This window comes from Dendrobates tinctorius, unplaced genomic scaffold (assembly GCF_039654945.1).
Source record: "Dendrobates tinctorius isolate UK_male_01 unplaced genomic scaffold, ASM3965494v1 ptg000102l, whole genome shotgun sequence".
NCBI lineage: Eukaryota > Metazoa > Chordata > Amphibia > Anura > Dendrobatidae > Dendrobates > Dendrobates tinctorius.
The window spans coordinates 6901584-6923996 of NW_027361770.1; the positions used below are offsets into that span (position 1 = coordinate 6901584).

The 22413-nt window shown below is 47.5% G+C and overlaps 1 protein-coding gene across 4 annotated transcripts in view; it reads right to left on the bottom strand.

Moving 5' to 3' along the window:
- Positions 1 to 22413, bottom strand: part of COL15A1 (collagen type XV alpha 1 chain) — a 1161047-nt gene that overhangs the window by 555731 nt on the left and 582903 nt on the right. For all 4 annotated transcript variants that reach the window (XM_073587711.1, XM_073587710.1, XM_073587708.1 and 1 more), the window contains 2 exons: positions 21599 to 21661; positions 13919 to 13954 (listed from right to left, as the gene is read on the bottom strand). In XM_073587711.1, the coding sequence (XP_073443812.1) occupies positions 13919 to 13954; positions 21599 to 21661 (99 nt within the window). The remainder of the gene's footprint in view (positions 1 to 13918; positions 13955 to 21598; positions 21662 to 22413) is intronic.

Genomic DNA, 22413 nt, shown 5'->3' on the forward strand with positions numbered 1-22413 from the left:
TACTTGCAGAAAATCTGGTGCAGATTTTTTTGACTGGATTTGTGGGGGAAAAATGTTACCAAATCTCATCCACACACATTCTAAATCTGTGTGGAAACTGGCATGCATCATATTTTAAATCCACTGTTCATGTCTTGAAATATCACTATAGAGTTAAAGGGAATCTGTCACCCCTTTTTTGAGATATCATATAATGATATCATTCAATTGTGTGTCACATAAGGATTCTCTTAGTACTTTTGCTTCCCCCTGACCCCGCACCTTTGATGCATAAATACCTTTCTTATATTGGTTCAGATGTATGTAAACTGCTGCAGTCCGGTCCGATGGGCGGGGCTTATTCTCCTGCTCCCCCCCTCACGGTCTTGCTCTATGCATTTCTTCTTGTGTAGGGCAAGACAGGGAGGGGGGGAGCAGGTGAATAAGCCCTGCCCATCTGACCGGACAGCGGCAGTGTACGTACATCAGAACCAATATATAAAAGGTATTTATGCATGAAAGGTGCGGGGTCAGGGGGAAGCAAAAGTACTAAGAGAGTCCTTATGTGACACACAATTGAATGATATCATTATATGATATCTCAAAAAGGGGTGACAGATTCCCTTTTAATCATGTGCCTGTGACGAGTGAAATCCACAGCAGACAAAATACGTACGTTAGGCCAGGATCAGATAGTTTCCACCCAAAAACCTGTCTGCTAGCCATGCTATACATCTAGTTTCAATAAAATGTGCAAGATTAAATTCCGTTTTTGATGTTAATAATTACATTAAATCAGTAAAAATCGATGCGATGCAATGCTGATGTTCAGTATGGGATCTGATTATTTTTGTGCATCTATAGACTTGAATGAGTGAGTCTGGGTCTCATTCGGTATATGGAACAGAGTAGTGCATACTGGATTTTATTATATGTGTAACACAATACCTTCATCTGAATGAGTCCTTAAACACAGATTTTTGTGGTTAACCCCTTAACGACAAGAGGTATTTTTGGCTTAATATTTTCATTTTTTGCTCCCCTCCCCTTCTCCCAGAGCCATAACTTTTTTATTTTTTGGTCAAAATGGCCATGTGAGGGCTAGTTTTTGGGGGCCAAGTTGTACTTTTGAACAACATCATTGGTTTTACAATGTACGGGAAAAAAATTCCAAGTGAGGTGAAATTGCAAAAAAAATGCAATACCACAGTTGTTTTTTGTTTTTTTTTTTACCATGTCCACTAAATGCTAAAACTGACCTGAAATTATGATTCTCCAGGTCATTACGAGTTCATAGACATCAAACATGTATAGGTTCTTTTTTATTTAAATGGTGAAAAAAAATTCCTGAGTTTGTTAAAAAAAAAAAATTGCGTCTTTTTCCGATACCCGTAGCGTCTCCATTTTTCATGATATCTGGTTGGGTGAGGGCTTAGTTTTTGCGTGCCGAGCTGATGTTTTTTATTCATACCATTTTGGTGTAGATACGATCTTTTGATCGCCTGTTATTGCATTTTAATGCAATGTTGCGGCGACCAAAAAAATGTAATTCTGGCGGTTTGACTTTTTTCCTCATTACACAGTTTAGCGATTGGGGTTAATTCTTTTTTTCATTGATAAATCGGCTGATTCAGAACGCGGCGATACCAAATATATGTATGTTTGAATTTTTTTATTGTTTTATTTTGAATGGGTCAAAAGGGGGATGATTTGAACTTTTATATATTTTTTTAGTTTTTAATGTATGTATGCCTGTATGTAGCAGAATTGCTCACTTGCTATCAGCGGCGACCACCGGGCGGCACTCATACTGTAGCAACCCGGCAGTGACAACCATAGAGGTCTGCTGGAGACCTCTGGTTGTCATGCCAACACATTGGTGACCCGCGATCACGTGACGGGGGTCACCAATGGGTCGGATTTCTGGCACGCTTGCGGGGAAGCATGAGTTAGATGCCGCTGTCAGGGTTTGTCAGAACCCTTTTTGTTTAAATCAATGAGGGCTGTTATGCTGTTTGGAGCACTTATAAAGTTTGCAGGACTATGTGGGGGTCATTATAGAGAGTTTGAAGGGCTATGTGGGGGAAGTTTTACTGCTTGCATGGCTGTTGTGAGTTCATTTTCCCCTCCGTCACGGAGGCCTGGTGAACTCCCTATTCTAGTGAAGGAAGGTAGTGAGCCTGATTATCAGTCACCTGGGACTAATGAAGACGATTGGCTGAGTGGAGTCACTGACTGGATTTAAGGCAGCCTACGCCCTTTCTGCCCTGCGGGTGATTTCTCTGTGGACTCTTGGACACCAGTCTGATTCCTGCTCTCCTTGTTAGCGTGGGTGGTCAGGAGCGGGAGCTCCGAGAGTAGACCCTCTGGACCGTGGCACCGAGGGACCCCGGGCGAGCTGCCAGGTGGAACCGACCCCTATACAGGGACCGTTAGGAGCAGGCCCAGGGGTTCGAGTACCACGGTAGCCGGTACCGAGAGGGGCGGCTCAGGATGGACCGGAGTAAGACTGAGACTGGAGTAGGACGGCAGGAGCACTGAAGACAGGACTGGAGTAGGACGGCAGGAACACAAGGCAGGACTGGAGTAGGACGGCAGGAACAGTGAAGGCAGGACTGGAGTAGGACGGCAGGAACACAAGGCAGGACTGGAGTAGGACGGCAGGAACAGTGAAGGCAGGACTGGAGTAGGACGGCAGGAACAGTGAAGGCAGGACTGGAGTAGGACGGCAGAAACACAAGGCAGGACTGGAGTAGGACGACAGGAACACGGGTAGCAGGACTGAGAAGCTGCTGTGAGGAGCAGCCGAGACAGGAACTGCAGGAGCAGAGTGTGCACGATGGAGTGAGGCCAGAGTGTCAGGAAACACAACGATCAGGCGCCTCCCTCAGGGGGAAGCGGCCTGATATGGCCCCGTCTGGTCAGCCATTGGTCCAAATGTGCTTCCGGGTCAGGGCACAGCCGGAGCATAAGAAGCAGGAAGGAGGCGCGGCCGCGGCCTATGGCGCATGCGCATAGCACGCAGGGAAGGCATCGGTCGCGGGTCTGTCTCAGGTGACCGCCGCGGCCGTCGGGTGGAGAGAGGCTGCGGCGTGGGAGCGGAGGGCGACTGCGGCGTGGGAGCGGAGGCCGGGTGAGTATGGCGGAGCGGTGTAACAGTACCCCCTCCCCTAAGCCGCCCCCCCCGGAGATTAACAAGAAACCTCTTGAGGATACGGGGAGCATTAATATTCTCCCGAGGCTCCCAGGATCTCTCCTCAGGACCAAAGCCCTTCCAATCAACGAGAAAGAAAGTCCTACCTCTAACCCTTTTCACAGCGAGGATGTCCTGCACTTCAAAAACGTCGTCGGCACCCACCGGCTGAGGACCAAGATCAAGCGAGGAATGGAAACGATTCAGCACCACAGGCTTCAGGAGAGAGACGTGAAAGGTGTTCGGGATCCGGAGCGAAGCAGGCAACCTCAATTTGTAGGCAACTTCGTTAATACGTCCCAGAATTTCAAACGGACCGATGTAGCGTGGACCCAACTTGTAGGAGGGCAGTTTTAGTCGGACGAATTTGGAGGAGAGCCAGACCTTGTCGCCAACACGATACGGAGGAGAATCCAACCTCTTTTTGTCTGCATAGTTCTTCATCTGATCAGCGGATCTCTTGAGTGATGTGTTGGTCTCAGCCCAAATCTTAGAAAATTCCGAGGACAAGGCATTGGCCGCGGGTACCTCAGAGGCAGGGGTTATCGGAAGAGGGACACCAGGATGTCTGCCAAAAACAATGAAAAACGGAGACTTGGCCGAAGACTCACCAGCATGGTTGTTATAAGCGAACTCTGCCCAGGGGAGTAAGCTGACCCAATCGTTCTGGTGGGCGTTAGAGAAGTGGCGTAAGTATCCCGTAAGCGTCTGGTTGGTACGCTCTACTTGTCCGTTGGACTGTGGATGGTAGGCCGAGGAGAAGTCGAGGGAAACGTTCATAAGCTTACAAAGCGAACGCCAGAACTTGGAGGTAAACTGAACCCCTCGGTCAGACACAATGCGTCGAGGTAGTCCATGAAGCCTGAAGACTTGATGAATGAAGATCTCGGCCAGCTCCGGCGCTGAGGGAAGACCGGGCAGAGGGATGAAGTGAGCCATCTTGGAAAAACGATCCACCACCACCAGAATGACTGAGCAGCCCGCAGAGCAGGGTAGGTCGGTGATGAAATCCATGGCGATGTTCTCCCAAGGAACCGTAGGGACAGGCAACGGAAGCAACAAGCCAGACGGAGATCTCCGTGGTACCTTGTTCTTTGCACAGGATGGACAAGAAGCCACAAAATCGAGTACATCTTGGCGAAGTGAGGGCCACCAGTAGTGACGTTTGATAAGATCAAGGGTCTTCTTAGTTCCGGCATGGCCGGCCAGTTTGGAGGAGTGCCCCCATAGAAGAACCTTTTGCTTGAGATTCTCTGGCACAAGCGTCTTGCCAGGCGGAGGAGTAAGCCAGTTCACTGGAGCCACGGTGATGATCCTAGTGGGATCAATGATATGTGACGGTTCCTCCGTGGATTCGTGTGGTTGGAAGACCCTGGACAGGGCGTCGGCTTTGGAATTCTTGCTGCCGGGACGGAATCGGAGCTCGAAATCAAATCGGGCAAAAAATAAAGACCATCTGGCCTGGCGAGGGTTTAGTCTCTGGGCAGACTGGAGATAGGCCAGATTCTTGTGGTCCGAGAAGATGACAAAAGGATGGACAGCTCCTTCCAGGAGGTGGCGCCATTCCTCCAAGGCCAACTTGATGGCCAAAAGTTCCCGGTCACCGATCGAGTAGTTACACTCGGATGGAGAAAAGGCCTTCAAGAAGAAGCCACAAGGGTGCAGGCGACCGGAGGCGGTTCTCTGGGACAGCACCGCCCCGGCACCAGTCGAGGAAGCGTCCACCTCGAGTACAAAAGGTCGATCGCTCTCAGGGCGATGCAGGACCGGAGCCGTGGAGAAAGCCCGTTTTAGGGACAGAAAGGCCTCCTCTGCCTCAGGAGACCAATCCTTGGAAGTAGACCCTTTACGGGTGAGCACAGAAATGGGTCTTGTGATCGCGGAGAAGTGGGAGACAAATTGCCGGTAATAGTTGGCGAACCCGAGGAATCGTTGTATCGCCTTTAATCCGACGGGGCGAGGCCATTTGAGGATGGCAGACAACTTCTCGGGATCCATCCTTAGACCAGCGTCGGAGATAATGTATCCCAGAAATGGCAGAGAGGTCTGTTCGAAGAGACATTTCTCGATCTTTGCATACAGACGGTTCTCCCGAAGACGCTGAAGCACCAGGCGGACACTCTTTCTGTGGGACGAGAGGTCCGGCGAGAAGACGAGGATGTCGTCTAAGTACACGACCACACAGGAGTACAAGAGACCCCGGAAGATCTCGTTGACGAAATCTTGAAAGACTGCAGGAGCATTGCAAAGACCGAAGGGCATGACCAGGTACTCGTAATGGCCATCTCGAGTGTTGAAAGCGGTCTTCCACTCGTCACCTGCACGGATACGGACCAGATTGTAGGCTCCTCTGAGGTCCAGCTTGGTAAAGACCCGAGCCCCTCTGAGACGGTCAAACAGTTCCGGAATGAGTGGAAGAGGGTACCTGTTCTTGATGGTAATCTCATTCAAGCCCCTATAGTCAATGCATGGCCGTAGAGTCCCGTCCTTCTTTTTGACGAAGAAGAACCCGGCTCCCGCGGGCGAAGAGGATTTCCGTATAAAGCCTTTGGCGAGGTTCTCTCGGACGTACTCGGACATGGCGGTGGTCTCCACGGGAGACAGAGGGTAGATTCTGCCCCTTGGGGGGGTTGAACCAGAAACAAGTTCAATTGGGCAGTCAAACGGCCGGTGTGGAGGGAGGACCTCTGCTTCCTTCTTATCAAAAACATCGGCGTAGGAGCTGTAAGCTGGAGGAAGACCCGGGAGGTCTGGAGGTGACCGTGGAGCGGCCGCCAGGCGGACAGGAGTCAGACAGCGAGCTTGGCACGGGTGCCCCCAGCGGAGTATCTCCCCAGAAGACCAGTCGAGAACAGGCTGATGAGTCCTTAACCATGGAAGACCGAGTAGAATGGCATGAGAGAGCTTAGGTAAAACGTAAAAGGCTATCTTCTCTCGATGTAAGGCTCCGATTTGCAATTCCACCTCTTCAGTGACCAAGGTGACGGTCACCTGTAGCGGTTTGCCATCCACGGTGGCAATCTGAATTGGGTTAGATAGAGTGACTACAGGAATTTGGTATTTGTCTACCTCTTCCGGCCGAATGAAGTTACCCGCTGAGCCCGAATCCACGTAGGCCACCTCGGAACCACGCCTCCCTCCTGAAACCAAAAGCACAGAAATCGTAAGGGGTTGAGAGGAATCATCATCATCACCTAGGAAGGCCTCTCTTACCTGACCTAGGTGGAGTCGTTTCCCTGTCTCTTAGGACAGGTGCGGATATAGTGTGACGAATGACCGCAATAGAGGCACAGACCTTGTGCCCGTCTCTCTCTCTGACGTAACTCGGCCAACCTGAGATGATCTATCTGCATGGACTCACCCGAAGAGAGGGAAGAAGATCCGACTGAACGTGAGCTGGCCGACTGAGTGAAAGGAGGAACTGACCTGGAGGAGCGTCTGTCTCTCACTGACTCCCGAGCGCGCTCCAGGAAGCGCAGGTCAATGCGGGTAGCCAGCGAGATAAGGTCCTCTAAGGTGGACGGGGTATCTCGACCAGCGAGTTCATCCTTTATTTTACTAGAAAGACCGCGCCAGAATGCCCCCACCAAAGCTGCGTTATTCCAGCCGAGCTCAGAGGAAATAGTGCGAAAGCGAATAGCGTACTGTCCGACCGTGAGAGAGCCCTGGTGTAAGTTAAAGAGTGACTCAGTGAGAGAGGCTAACCGGCCCGGCTCATCGAAAACCTTACGAAACGTATCCAGGAAGACCGGGAGACTCGAAACGACCGGGTTGTCACGTTCCCAGAGCGGGTTTACCCAAGAAAGGGCCTCTCCCTCCAGATGGGACATGATGAAGGCCACTTTGGCCCGGTCCGAGGGATATTGCTGCGGCAGCCATTCAAAGTGGAGACTACACTGATTTAAGAACCCCCTACAGAGCTTGGGATCCCCGGTGAAATGAGGCGGCTTGGCGAGGCGGGGCGTCGGATGAGCAGCAGATGCAGGGGGAGGAGTCGGCACTGCAGCGGCAGCCTGGAGGGCCGACAAGCGACTATCAAAGGAGGCCATGTAGGACAAAATGTGGGTTTGAGTATCTTGCTGCTGGCCCAGCTCCTGTTGGAGACTGGCCAGCTGAGTGGCATTTCCAGGATCGGCCACCTGTAAGGCCGACAAACGGGTGTCCATCGACTTCATGATTGACATAATGCGCCCCTGATTCTCCCGTAGGAATAGCAACTCTTTCTGGGTAGCAGCCGTAGTACCGGCGGAGTCCATGGCCTGATCGTACTGTTAGCGTGGGTGGTCAGGAGCGGGAGCTCCGAGAGTGGACCCTCTGGACCGTGGCACCGAGGGACCCCGGGCGAGCTGCCAGGTGGAACCGACCCCTATACAGGGACCGTTAGGAGCAGGCCCAGGGGTTCGAGTACCACGGTAGCCGGTACCGAGAGGGGCGGCTCAGGATGGACCGGAGTAAGACTGAGACTGGAGTAGGACGGCAGGAGCACTGAAGACAGGACTGGAGTAGGACGGCAGGAACACAAGGCAGGACTGGAGTAGGACGGCAGGAACAGTGAAGGCAGGACTGGAGTAGGACAGCAGGAACACAAGGCAGGACTGGAGTAGGACGGCAGGAACAGTGAAGGCAGGACTGGAGTAGGACGGCAGGAACAGTGAAGGCAGGACTGGAGTAGGACGGCAGAAACACAAGGCAGGACTGGAGTAGGACGACAGGAACACGGGTAGCAGGACTGAGAAGCTGCTGTGAGGAGCAGCCGAGACAGGAACTGCAGGAGCAGAGTGTGCACGATGGAGCGAGGCCAGAGTGTCAGGAAACACAACGATCAGGCGCCTCCCTCAGGGGGAAGCGGCCTGATATGGCCCCGTCTGGTCAGCCATTGGTCCAAATGTGCTTCCGGGTCAGGGCACAGCCGGAGCATAAGAAGCAGGAAGGAGGCGCGGCCGCGGCCTATGGCGCATGCGCATAGCATGCAGGGAAGGCATCGGTCGCGGGTCTGTCTCAGGTGACCGCCGCGGCCGTCGGGTGGAGAGAGGCTGCGGCGTGGGAGCGGAGGGCGACTGCGGCGTGGGAGCGGAGGCCGGGTGAGTATGGCGGAGCGGTGTAACACTCCTAAAGCTAAGTTTGCTGTTTTGCCTTTTTGCATTTAAGATTTGTTTTTGTTTTTCTTGCTTTTTGAATTCTGCCACTCCCTGCTGGAGTGTGCAGTGTTCCGTGAGCTCTGTCTTCTGAAAGTACCTGAGTGCTGATTTAGTTTTTGAAGCTTAGTTGCTTCAGGGCCATTTTTATATCAGCTTTTTGGCTTTTGTCTCTGATAGGGTTTTGGCAGATTGCAGACAGCAGCCTTCCTATCCGTTCCTATCTAGGTAGTTTTTGGGCCCCGTCTTTGCTCAGCCTGTCTTTCTGTCTAAGTGTTTTCATCTTGCTTCACCGTCATTATATGTGGGGGGCTGCCTATTGCCTAAAGCAAGTGTCTGATCGTGTGGAGCAGCTCGCTGCTGAAGTGCGAGGAATTTCCGCCTATCTTTCTCGTTCACATGCTGTTGAACCAAAGATCCCCACACCTGATGTATTTTTTGGGGATCGATCTAAATTTTTGAGTTTCAAAAATAATTGTAAATTATTTTTTGCTTTGAAGCCTAACTCGTCAGGGAGCCCCGCGCAGCAGGTTAAAATTGTCATCTCTTTGCTGCGCGGCGATCCCCAGGATTGGGCGTTTTCTTTGAAACCAGATGACCCTATTCTGACTAATGTGAACGCATTTTTTCAAGCCTTGGGGTTGCTGTACGACGAACCTAATGCTATTGATCAGGCTGAAAAGACCCTGTTAGCATTGAACCAGGGTCGAGAATCTGCAGAATTGTAGTCAAAAGTTCCGAAAGTGGGCGGTCCTTACTACCTGGAATGATAGTGCCTTGGCTGCTCTCTTTCGGAAGGGTTTGTCAGAAGCCGTAAAAGATACTATGGTGGGATTTCCTGTTCCCTCTGGTCTGGACGATTCTATGTCTTTAGCCATTCAGGTTGATCGGCGTTTACGTGAACGCAGGATTACACGAGAGGTGTTGCCACCGGTTGAACAGACGTCCGAACCTATGCAATGTGATAGAGTTTTGTCTAAGGCGCAACGTCAGGAATTCAGAAGGCGTAATAAGCTGTGTTTTTTCTGTGGAGATGCCTCACATGTTTTTCTGTTTGTCCTAAACGTGAGAAACGCTTTGCACACACGTTTTCTGTTGGTGGGGTTCAGCCTAAGTTTCTTTTGGCGATTACTCTGAACTGTTCCCTGTCCACATTTTCCGCCAAGGCTTTTGTGGATTCGGGAGCAGCGCTAAACCTAATGGACTTGGATTTTGCTAAACGTTGTGGATTTCCGTTGACACCTCTGCAGACGCCTATCCCTTTGAGGGGGATTGATGCTACCCCTCTGGCTAACAATAAACCTCAGTTTTGGACCCAGTTGGTCATGCGGGTCGCCCCAGACCACCAAGAAAATTGCAGATTTTTGGTGTTGCATGGTCTGCATGATGCCGTTGTTCTGGGGTTTCCCTGGTTGCAGATTCATAATCCAGTTTTGGATTGGAAGTCTGTGTCTGTGGTGAGTTGGGGTTGCCGGTGTACCTTTAGTGAGGCTCCGGTTTTTTCCACCTCTCCTCAGTCGCATGAGGTTCCTGACTATTTGGCGGACTACTATGATGTATTTAGTGAGAATGAGTCTGCGTCCTTGCCTCCTCATAGGAGTTATGACTGTGCAATTGAACTAAACCCGGGGTGTAAATTTCCTAAGGGTCGGCTCTTCAATTTATCTGTACCCGAGCACGAGGCTATGCGGTCCTATATTAAGGAGGCGTTGGAGAAGGGTCATATTAGACCATCCTCTTCACCCTTAGGTGCCGGGTTTTTTTTTTGTGGCCAAGAAGGATGGTTCTTTAAGGCCTTGTATTGATTATCGTGCCCTCAATAAAATTACTATTAAATATCAGTATCCGTTACCCCTGATTTCGGATCTATTCTCTAGAGTCAGAGGTGCTTGCTGGTTTACCAAGCTTGACCTCAGGGGGGCGTATAATCTTATCCGCATTAAGCAGGGGGATGAATGGAAGACAGCGTTTAATACTCCGGAGGGACATTTTGAGTACCTGGTGATGCCTTTTGGGCTCACTAATGCCCCTTCTGTCTTCCAGTGCTTCATGAACGATATTTTCCGAGACTTTGTCGATAAATTTTTGATTATCTATCTGGATGATATTTTGATCTTCTCCAAGGATTGGGATTCTCATGTGGAACATATTCGGACTGTGTTCCGGATCTTGAGAGAGAATTCTCTGTATGTCAAAGGATCAAAATGCCTTTTTGGAGTACAGAGAATTTCTTTTTTGGGATTTATTTTGTCTCCGTGAACTATTGAAATGGACCCGGCCAAGGTACAGGCCATTTATGATTGGGTTCAGCCCACTTCTTTGAAGGCCCTCCAGAAGTTTTTGGGTTTTGCTAATTTTTATCGGAAATTTATAGCAAAATTTTCTAGTATTGCCAAACCATTGACTGACCTGACCAGGAAGGGTGCGGATGTGTTGAATTGGTCTCCGGAGGCGGTTGCTTCCTTTCAGGAGCTGAAGCGTAGATTTACCTCCGCCCCGGTTCTGCGGCAACCTGATGTCTCACTCCCGTTCCAGGTAGAGGTGGATGCTTCTGAGATTGGTGCAGGAGCGGTGTTGTCCCAAAAGGATCCGGTAACATCTAAAATGAATCCCTGTGCTTTCTTTTCCTGTAAGTTCTCTTCATCTGAACGTAACTATGATGTGGGGAATCGGGAACTGTTGGCCATGAAATGGGCATTTGAGGAGTGGAGACATTGGTTGGAGGGAGCCAAACATCAAGTTGTGGTCCTCACTGACCACAAAAATTTGATTTACCTAGACTCGGCTAAACGCTTGAACCCTAGACAGGCTAGGTGGGCCTTGTTTTTTAAACGTTTTGATTTTGTGGTCTCTTTCCTTGCTGGAACTAAGAATGTCAAGGCAGACGCCCTCTCTAGGAGTTTCTTTGCTCATTCTCCTGTGGTGACCAAGCCTGCCACCATCTTAGGCGAAGGGGTAGTTCTTTCTGCCATCTCGCCCGATTTGAGACTTGCTCTGCAAGAGTTCCAGGAGGACAAACCTGAGCGTTGCCCCAGTGGAAAGTTGTATGTTCCTGACCAGTGGAAGAAGAGAGTGATGTCTGAAGTTCATTGCTCTGCATTGGCTGGTCATCCAGGTATTTTTGGTACTAGAGATCTGGTGAGTCGCTCTTTTTGGTGGCCCACCTTGTCTCATGATGTCAGGAATTTTGTGCAGTCCTGTGGGACTTGCTCCCGGTCTAAATCTTGTTCTCGCTCTAGTGGGTTGTTGATGCCTTTGCCGGTCCCCAGGAGGCCATGGACCCATATTTCAATGGATTTCATCTCTGATATGCCGGTCTCTCAAAGAATGACTGTTATTTGGGTGATTTGTGATAGGTTCTCTAAGATGGTTCATCTTGTACCACTCCCTAAGTTGCCATCCTCCTCTGAGTTGGTGCCTCTGTTTTTGCAACAGGTGGTTCGCTTGCACAGGATTCCTGAGAACATTGTATCGGGCAGAGGAGTTCAATTTGTGTCTAAATTTTGGAGGACGTTCTGTTCCAAGTTGGGAATTCAGTTGTCCTTCTCCTCTGCTTTTCACCCTCAGACCAATGGGCAGACAGAGAGAACAAACCAGACCTTGGAGTCGTATTTGAGATGTTTTATTTCCGCTGATCAGGATGATTGGGTTTCATTTATGCCCTTGGCCGAATTTGCTTTAAATAATAGAGCTAGTTCTGCCACTTTGATGTCACCTTTTTTTTGTAACTTTGGTTTTCACCCTCGATTTTCTTCAGGGCAGGTGGAGCCTTCTGCCTGCCCAGGTGTTGACACTGTGGTGGAGAGAATGCACCAGATCTGGGACCAAGTGGTGGATAAGTTATCTCTCTCCCAGGAAAAGGCCCAGCGGTTTTCCAATCGACATAGGACCATTGGTCCCCAGTTTAAGATTGGTGATATGGTGTGGTTATCATCAAAAAATATTGCTATGAAGGTGGCTTCTCCTAAGTTTAAGCCTAGATTTATTGGACCTTACAAGATTTTGGAGATTATTAATCCGGTCTCTTTTCGTTTGGCTCTTCCTGTCACATTTAAGATCCATAATGTGTTCCATAAGTCCTTGTTGAAGAGGTTTGTTGAGCCAGTTGTGCCTGAGGTGGCACCTCCGGACCCTGTATTGGTTGAAGGTAACTTGGAATATGAGGTAGAGAAAATTCTGGATTCCCGTCTGGCTAGACGGAGACTCCAGTATTTGGTTAAGTGGAAGGGTTATGGTCAGGAGGATAATTCCTGGGTCTCTGCCTCTGATATTCATGCCAAAAGATTGGTGCGTGCCTTTCACCGGGCTCACCCTGATCGCCCTGGTAGCGTTGTTGAGGGTTCGGTGACCCCTCCTCAAGGGGGGATCTGTTGTGAGTTCATTTTCCCCTCCGTCACTGAGGCCTGGTGAACTCCCTATTCTAGTGAAGGAAGGTAGTGAGCCTGATTATCAGGCACCTGGGACTAATGAAGACGATTGGCTGAGTGGAGTCAAACAAACAAGATTTGTTTTTGTTTTTCTTGCTTTTTGAATTCTGCCACTCCCTGCTGGAGTGTGCAGTGTTCCGTGAGCTCTGTCTTCTGAAAGTACCTGAGTGCTGATTTAGTTTTTGAAGCTTAGTTGCTTCAGGGCCATTTTTATATCAGCTTTTTGGCTTTTGTCTCTGATAGGGTTTTGGCAGATTGCAGACAGCAGCCTTCCTATCCGTTCCTATCTAGGTAGTTTTTGGGCCCCGTCTTTGCTCAGCCTGTCTTTCTGTCTGTGTAAGTGTTTTCATCTTGCTTCACCGTCATTATATGTGGGGGGCTGCCTATTGCTTTGGGGTCTGCTCTGGGGCAGTTAGATTTCCCCTTTCCTTCTTTAGGCCTATGTATCTCTCCGGCTGTGATCGAGGGGTCTAGGTCATCGTAGGAACCCCCCACGGCTACTGCTAGTTGTGTTGATAGGTTCAGGGGTCTGCAATCTGATAGTTGCCAACTTCTCTGGTTTTCAGGACTTAGCTAGCATTTCTGTTTTTGCCTCCTAAGGTGACTCAATCATAACACATGGCTATGTGGGGGTCATTATACTATATAGTGTGCTGTGTGGGGGCATTATACAGTTTGCAAGGTATTGATGGGCCATTATACTATTTGAAGGGCTATGCAGGGGGTAATTGAACTGTTTTTAAGGTAGGGGTCATTATACTATTTAAAGGGCTATGTGGTGAGCATTATACTATTTGCAGGGTTGTATGGGGGCCATTATACAGTTTGGACGCCTATGTAAAGAACATTATACAGTTTGCATCTCAATGAGGGGCCATTACACTGTTTGGAGGGCCATGTGGGGTCCATTATACTGTATGGAGAGCCGCTATACTGTATGGGTATCATTCTTTAAACTAAACCAAAAAATCAATATATGTAGTTATTAGTCACTGGAAAATTATTTTGTAGAAAAGATATATGGTAATCATCACTAGAAGGTGACTTTTATGGTGATAAAGCCAATGTTTACTTGTGTCTAGAAAATGGTGATTCTAGATCGTTATACAAAACATTTTAAGAAATGGCTCATCTGACAGAGATTGATAACATGTTCACTTACTTAGGTACTCATGGAGTCTTACCTTGGGTCCAGCGGGTCCTGCTGCCCCGTTGTCACCCTGCAAAACAAAGTATTTTTTATTTACAGTATTTCAACTGTAATTATTAAACAAGAGTACCTATTAGAGATTTTTGCCTTTAAAAAACATTTAAATAATTCTATTATTGATATTTAATTACATTTCAAGCATTTGTAATGTTTCAAATTTAGGTTATTTAGAAAACTATATCATAAAAACATTCATCAAATATTAAAAATTATGTTAGTACTTCCACACGATATCAGGACATCTGCCAGTTGAATTCACATCAATAGAATGACACTTGCGTGTAGAGAAGAAAAAAGGTATTTGTAATAGCCCGGGTATGTGGCCATTCCGGTCACTGTTATCCACCCTCACGCAGTGTCCACGGCCAATTGAATAACCACAGACAACAGGTCTCGGGGATAACAGCTGCTTTACTTCAGCAGAATGGGGAGAAATAACATGGAGTAACAGTTCAAGTGGGGAATCCATGGCCAGTACAGTTCAGGATTGGATTCTGACACAGAATTGAGGTTCTGGAGCTTTAAGAACCTGTATTAGTTAGGAGCAGAACTTGCAGGTAATTATAAGAGAGTTTAAAATCTCTTGGTGGCATAAAGGCAGAAGAGGGAATAAATGGCAATATGTACAGACCTGAAATCCCGTATTCCTTTCCTCAGCTGGTCACGGTACGTGCAGAAATATACTTGAAGTAAATAACGAATAATTTGCGTTGAGGCGGGGGACCCTCGATTTCCTCAACACACAGAGCAATAGTTTCTTCTGTACACATTTAGTGCGACCTAATGCTGGAGAAGCATGCATTAAACTGGACAGCGGGGATCCAGGGTTAAAAAAAAGGTTAAAAGTCTTCAGCCATCTTGGCTGTAGAAGTCAGAGGAAGATCCAAGGCATTAGGCCTAGCTGTAAGTCTTGAGATGAAGAGGAGGATGAACCTCCAGGCTTGGAGCCTGGAGGGGGGTCAGGAGATCACTCACATGAGGTCTGCTCTGGGTCACATCTTAAACCAGACTCTCCAGGGAACTTTCCAGAACCCTGTCTTGTCTAGACAGACACTGGAGGTAGCTCCTCCCATTGAACCTTGGTGACAAGGTCACTGACCAATAGGATAACTCTCAAATCTTGTGTCAGACTTCACATTGTGAGAATCATATAAATCATGAATATGAGATTAGTGAGTAATGGATTCATTTAGTTATATAACAGTAAAAGGATAACATAGGGGTGAGTTGAGGTGTACAAAAGCTACTCACGGTCCAGGGTTACTTAAAGGGACATACCCAGTCTGGACCGGGTCACTATGAAGCGATGGCAGGGGAAACCACCACCGTGCAGGGAGAATACGGCACACAAGATGAGGTGCAAACAACAAAGGGTTAATTTATTGACAGGCAAGGAATGCAGTGATAGGAAGGTGTAAACAGGGGTATGCAATGACAAAAGACAATTTACAAGAGTGATATTCTTTAGCTGGGCCGTCCAATAGCACGGTGCTCCAACTATCACAGATCAATATACTTTCAACAAGCAAAACAACACAATAAGCGCAATATGATGCTACTTTAACTATAGCCTAACTGGCCTCTGCTACACAGGCAGCATGGCTGCCGTGCTCTGTCTATTGCAACCTATCCTAGGTCCTAACATGTGCACACAAGGGGTTAAAACTCACAGTAGCGTTGGAGTCTCAGTCCTGTAAGATGGTGTGCACGTCTTTCTGGAAGCTCTGTGAAACGTGGTCTTCTACTTGCTTGAGGATCCTGGAGATGTTCCTGTAAAATGTTGGATTCCTTTCTTACATTTCTTCGTGGCTCCTGACAATAATACAGGACAACCACCTTTGGTTATCCCCAGAAGAGTCTACACAATCTCATAAGTTCAGTTAGTCACAGGTTGTGCATCTTCTCCTCACAGATCCAGGCATGCCAGCTTCCTGCAGCATCTTCAGCTCAGCACAAACACACACAAACACTCAGAGGAAATGGACCCTCCCTTCTGTAGTGCTGGCAGAACAACACACATAGTCTTTTGCAGGGGAGACAGAATGTACCATTGTACCAGTCAAGGGGGTGCTGTCTCTCAAAGTGGAAGAGTGTCTCTGCTGTCCATTGCAATGCCACCCCCTTACATGCCTCCCTACTTAAAGATGGTCATCCTTGGCCATCACAGCATCAAGGTTGCAGTGAAATGAAGATACTTGCAATGCGGGAACAGCACCTATAGAGGAGGCAACAAAATCGGAAAAACAGACAGAGAACACTGTTCTATGTATCGGACTGGTGGAACCCCTGCAGTAGACCTCTGGCATCTCTGGAGCTTTTGACTATCTTCCAGAGGAACACGCTGCAGGAGATGTAGTAGGCTCTTGTCGGGTCTCATCCTCACGTGGCGGTAGTGGTACTTCCAAAAGATAACCATCTCTGTGTGGCTGAGGACCCCCACAGTGTTAGGGACGGTCCACCATTCATCATTGATTCCACCAGCAGGCAAGACAGGTTCAGGAAGTGGAGTAACGCCTTCAGGCGGCAATGGCACAGAACAGACCTCAGACCGGCATGACCACAGCATATTTCTGTGGAGTACTCTAGGGGCGGACGCCCCACTCTCAATCTGCACCTTGTAGACCTGGCTGTCAGCATAAACTCACTGGAGAACCACGTAAGGCTGTACTTCCCATCTCTCGCTTAGTTTACTCTTGGGGTGTTTCTCTCTGACTAATACTCGGTCCCCAGGTTGAAGCGGTATCTCTTGAATCAGTTTACGGCCTGTATGTTCTTTTTCCTGTAGCTGCTGACCCACCAACCGCAGTATTGTTTGCAATCGTTGCCGATGTTCTTTCACCCATGAAGTGACAGTTCGCTCCATCAGCTTCTCTGGCTGTTCCAACTTCAACTAAATGATCTCTCGTCCAGTTCTTCCAAACATCAACAGATATGGGGTGTAACCCGTGGTGGAGTGGACCCGATTTTTGTAGGTCCAGACCAACTCTGGCAGGTAGTCTGGCAAGCATGCCTTCTTATCCTCTTCCAACATTCTCAGCATTTGAAGTAGGGTTCGGTTGAAGCGTTCACATGCTCCGTTGTCTTGAGGATGGTAAGGGGTGGTCTGGGACCGCTCGATGCCATACATACAATGCAGTTCTTCCATCACCTTGCCTTGGAAACATGCGCCTTGGTCAGAGTGGATGCGTTTTGGGCACCATACACTCGGATGAAATCTTGACAGAAGGCCCGCGGTGCCGACTCAGCAGTTTGATCTCTAGTTGGGGTGACTACTGCGAACTTGGAGAAATGGTCAGACATCACCAAACAGTACTGTAGCCACCGGGCTGAGTGTCCCACGAGGAGCTAGTCAATCATCAAGACTTCTATCGGTTCCTTAGTTTGTATGGTCTGAATGGGTGCCCTTTGTTCGGTACTCTTAATGAGATCGCATACCTGACATTGCCGGCAAGCCTCTTCCACCACAGACTCCAACCGGGGGCAGTACACATACCGTTGTAACCATTGGTAGGTCTTTGTGGACCTGAAGTGACCTTCGAATTTGTGTGCTTCTTTAGCTACTTCTTACGCCATTCCTACTGGGATGACCACCTGCCCCCTTACTTCCACATCTTTTGGCTGTTGTCTCTTGCGATATAACACAGATTCTTGCACTTACAGTCTATCCCACTGGTGTAAGACACTCTTCATCTCAGAATCCAAACCATCTCTTTCTTGTTTGCTCGGCTTCCGCTTCTGAGTTACCCATGATTTCATCTGTTTCAGCCCTTCGTCTTCATCCTGAACATGTCCCAATTCCTCATTGGTTCACCCCAGGGATCGGGGTAGTGCGCGGGCCTCCCTACTTGACTGGACCACATCCACTGGGGACCTAAACTTATGAAAGTCTGGGGTTTCTTCCTCTTCAAGTTGTTCGAGATCCTCCACTGGAGTCTCCACCGTCACTTGCATTTTCGGTAGCAGAGCAATAACGAATGGTAAAGTCAAACTTGGCTAGGCGGGCCACCCACCGTTGCTCCAAGGCCCCAAATTTAGCATTCTCAAGGTGGGCCAGGGGATTATTGTCCGTTCGATCTTGAATGTTTGTCCATGTCAGGAAGCCAGCGAAACTTCTGTCATGGCCCACACCAGGGCCTCTAACCGGAAAGAGCTGTAATTGTGGGGGTTTCTTTTGCTGTCTCGCAGGGACCTACTGACATACCCAATGATGCTCTCGTGTCCATCCTCTATTTGAGAAAGTACTGCACCAAGTCCATGAAGGCTACCGTCTGTGTACAACAGGAACGGTTGATCGAAATCTGCGTAGGCCAAAATCGGGGCTGAAGTAAGAGCATCCTTTATAGCCTGGAAGGCCTCATTTTGCCTCTAGTCCAAAGGGATGCACTGGTTCTTTGGCACTCCGGTGGTCCCCCTCAGCAGCTCATTCAGAGGACTCTCCATCTTTGCAAAATCTTTGACAAACCGTCGGTAGTACACGACGAGCCCAAGGAAGGTCTGGAGTTCCCTAACTGTTCGAGGGACTGGCCATTTCTGGATAGCAGCCACTTTTTCTGGTGAGAGTAGGACTCCATCTTGTGACACTATGTGGCCCAGGAACTCGATCTCCCTCTTGAAGAGGTGGCACTTCTTTGGCTTCACTTTTAGGTTATGAGCCCGCAGTCTCGCCATAGATCTCTTCCAGGAATTTCACTAACTCCTTCAGGGTACTACGGGTGAGTTCCGGCTGTAGACAGACGTTTTTACAGGCCTCTCCCTCCAAGGCAGTCAAAGCAATGTCCACTTCAAGGTCTGTGCTGATGTTATAATAAATCTTCAGGGTGCTTTGCAGCCGGGACACCCAATCACACAGGAGCATATTATTGCCGTCAAACTTTGGAAGCACACTAAATATGGTGCCCATAGGGAGTGTCCTTGCAGGGGTTCCACCAATGCCCACAGCATCCCCACTACCACTAGCATTCTCGCCGTTGATGCCTGCTGCCTGCATCTTGGTGACAGTCACCCTGCTTGCAGCGCCACTTGAACCAACGACCAGGGAAGACAACACCGTGCAGGGAGACTACGGTACACAAGATGAGGTGCAAACAACAAAGGGTTAATTTATTGACAGGCAAGGAATGCAGTAATAGGAAGGTGTAAACAGGGGTATGCAATGACTAAAGACAATTTACAAGAGTGATATTCTTTAGCTGGGCCGTCAAATAGCACGGTGCTCCAACTATCACAGATCAATATACTTTCAACTAGCAAAACACAATAAATGCAATATGATGCTACTCTAACTATAGCCTAACTGGCCTCTGCTACGCAGGCAGCATAGCTGCTATGCTCTGTCTATTGCAGCCTATCCTAGGCCCTAACATGTGCACACAAGGGGTTAAACTCACAGTAACGTTGGAGTCTCAGTCCTGTAAGATGGTGCACACATCTTTCTTGAAGCTCTGTGAAACATGGTCTTCTACTTGCTTGAGGGTCCTGGAGATGCTCCTGGAAAACGGAAGATTCCTTTCTTGTATTTCTTTGTGGCTCCTCACTGTAACACAGGACAGCCACCTTTGGTTATCCCTAGAAGAATCTACACAATCTCATAAGTTCAGTAGTCACAGGCTGTGCATCTTCTTCTCACAGATCCAGGCACGCCAGCTTCCTGGAGCATCTTCAGCTCAGCACACGCACACACAGGAAACGGACCCTCCCCTCTCCAGTGCTGGTAGAACAACACACAGTGTTTTGCAGGGGAGACAGAATGTACCATTGCACCAGCCAGGGGGTGCTGTTTCTTAAAGTGGCAGCGTGTCTCTTCTGTCCATAGCAATGCCACTCCCTTACAACTACAGTGTCATAAAAAGCTGAAGGTGCTGTGCTTACTGCTGCCCTGACATCTCACTGGGTCATCTACTGTAATTGCACCATTACAGGCCAAAGCTTGGAAAGACTTTGTGTTGGATGAAGAAGGCACATTGAGGAGGCTGTGACTTTGTTTAAAACATTGCCTCCAGGTTTGGTTATACCTACAGTATATACCTAAATATACTTTCTAGTCTGTAAGACAATGACTATTTAATATCCTCAATGACTCCTACCTTAAGGGGAATCTTTCAGCAAGTTTTTTTGTTACCACCATTTAAAATCAGCATGATGTAGAGTAAGAGACTCTGTGTCAGAATGGTTGCTCCCAGTAAACTAAGTGATACATCATTCGATTCAGAGTTTTTGGATTTAGCAATGCAGCAAAGCTGAGAAAGACCGCTCTGTATTTTGGCCAATAGAATGTTATTATATGTGGTAAATCCTCATTTACTAGAATTGGTCACTACAACGGCAGTTTACAGTTTTCACTCAGCAACATCCACTGCTGCTTGTTTCTGTAAAACATCCATGGAGTCAAAATAGTCACTACACCTGTAGATTAATTCCCAAAGGGGTGCAATATACAAAATGGGTTTACTTGAGTCGAGAGTCTGCACTTCTAGCACTTAGGAGCTCTATATACTTAGTCCATAAACTATTCCTTGCGATGATTTTAAAATAAGTTCTCTTTTTAGGAATATTCCTGTAGACACTTTTCCAGGCTGGCTTATCCATATATGACTGCTGAAAGATCTGTAGTTTCATCAAATAACTATATTTTTCCATGATAATATACAAAATTACCAGCTTTTCTGTAATAATAATCTTTATTTTGTTTTATAATATTTATTTTTACATAGCGCTAACATATTCCGCAGCGCTTTACAGTTTACACACATTATCATCACTGTCCCCGATGGGGCTCACAATCTAAATTCCCTATCAGTATGTCTTTGGAACGTGGGAGGAAACCTGAGTACCCGGAGGAAACCCATGCAAACACGGGGAGAGCATACAAACTCCTTGCAGATGTTGTCCTTGCGGGGATTTGAACCCAGGACTCCAGCGTTGCAGTGCTATCCACTGGGCCACCGTGCTTTCTCAATCTTTAAAATTAAATAGAAATGGGTAATAAATACTGTTAATCAATCCCATCAGCAGAAGTTTCAATAACGCTGTTATAGACAGACTGTTGAAGAATGTACAGTAAAGTACATCCCTGTAGCCAACAAGAGAGAGCTACGGTGACACCATCATCAATGTCAATGCTCCGCTGCTGACTGATAAGCAGCATATTGTAGATATGGTGGGACCCAACCACTGGGCCTGCACATGATCACAAGAATGGGGGTTCCAAAGTCCCCTTTGTGAATGTAACAGTAGTGAGCATGTGCAGGCATTGCTCTATTCACTGAAACAGCGGCAGTTGCGCACATTCATTATTGCTGGTTAATGCTCCTGGGAGTAAATTTGGCACTGCTCTTGCGTATTTGTTTGGAACTCTCTGGTGAGGTTCTTGCACAACAATAAAGTGGCCAGTGTGGCCTGAGTATAAAAAGTTTGAGAAGCCCGAATTTGGTATTGATTTCTTAATATATTTCATACTGATTTCTCAATAGATCTAACTTAAACCAAATAATATACCAAAACCTCCCCAAATTGTTATGTAATATACCAGCAAATATTAATGGAATGTCTCTAATTGATCAGCATAGGTTAATTTGTAACAATGTCACAATTTTATCATTTTATCACAACAGTTTCACAAAAACAGAAGTTTCAAGAGCCTGCTCTATACACTTACCTTAGCTCCCTTTTGACCAGGAAGGCCAATTACACCTTCCGTTCCCAGTGATCCAGGTAAACCCTATAAAATAGCAGACAAAAAATAAGGTACATTTAAGTCACAAACATTATTATTCATGGTAGCGAGATATATATTGTGGCTACATACATTGCCACCTACACATCCCCTGCAGTAGTGATCTATTGAAGCCTCTGAGATCCCAGGAGTATAATTATTATTAACCATTGGTGTAAGTGCAGTTCTATGCCTGTAAGACAAAGCCTGACTGCTATACCTAACTTAATATATCGTATAACAATACAACTAACACATCACTATAAAGGTAGAAAAGATGAGGTTATTCGGAATGAAAGCCAATACTGTAATAAGCTCCAAGTTTATTCGGATGACACATGAAGAACTGAAAACTTGACTAGGAGCTTATTACTTAATGCTTTCCCTATAAAAATATTATATTGTGTATCACTGAAACATTATCAATAAATGTCAAGTCCAAATTTTGTCTGCCTTGAGCTTCAGCCCTTGAGTCATAGTCTGTCTGTGTAACCAGACCCTTTTTAGTATCCACATTTCTCAGGTACGCCCCTTCACCCAACCTTTCTTGAATATCACATAAAATTCCAATAAAATACATTTACATTTTTGGGTGCAATGTAAAAACATGTGTAAAATTTCACAGGGTATGAATACTTTATCAAGGCACTGTATATTCCTAGGAACAAAAGATGTTTGCTGTATGATGCTTTATCTTTTTTTTTTATTGCTTGGAATTGTTTCTTGAAGGACGAGTAGGAGGAGAGGTGCCTCATAAG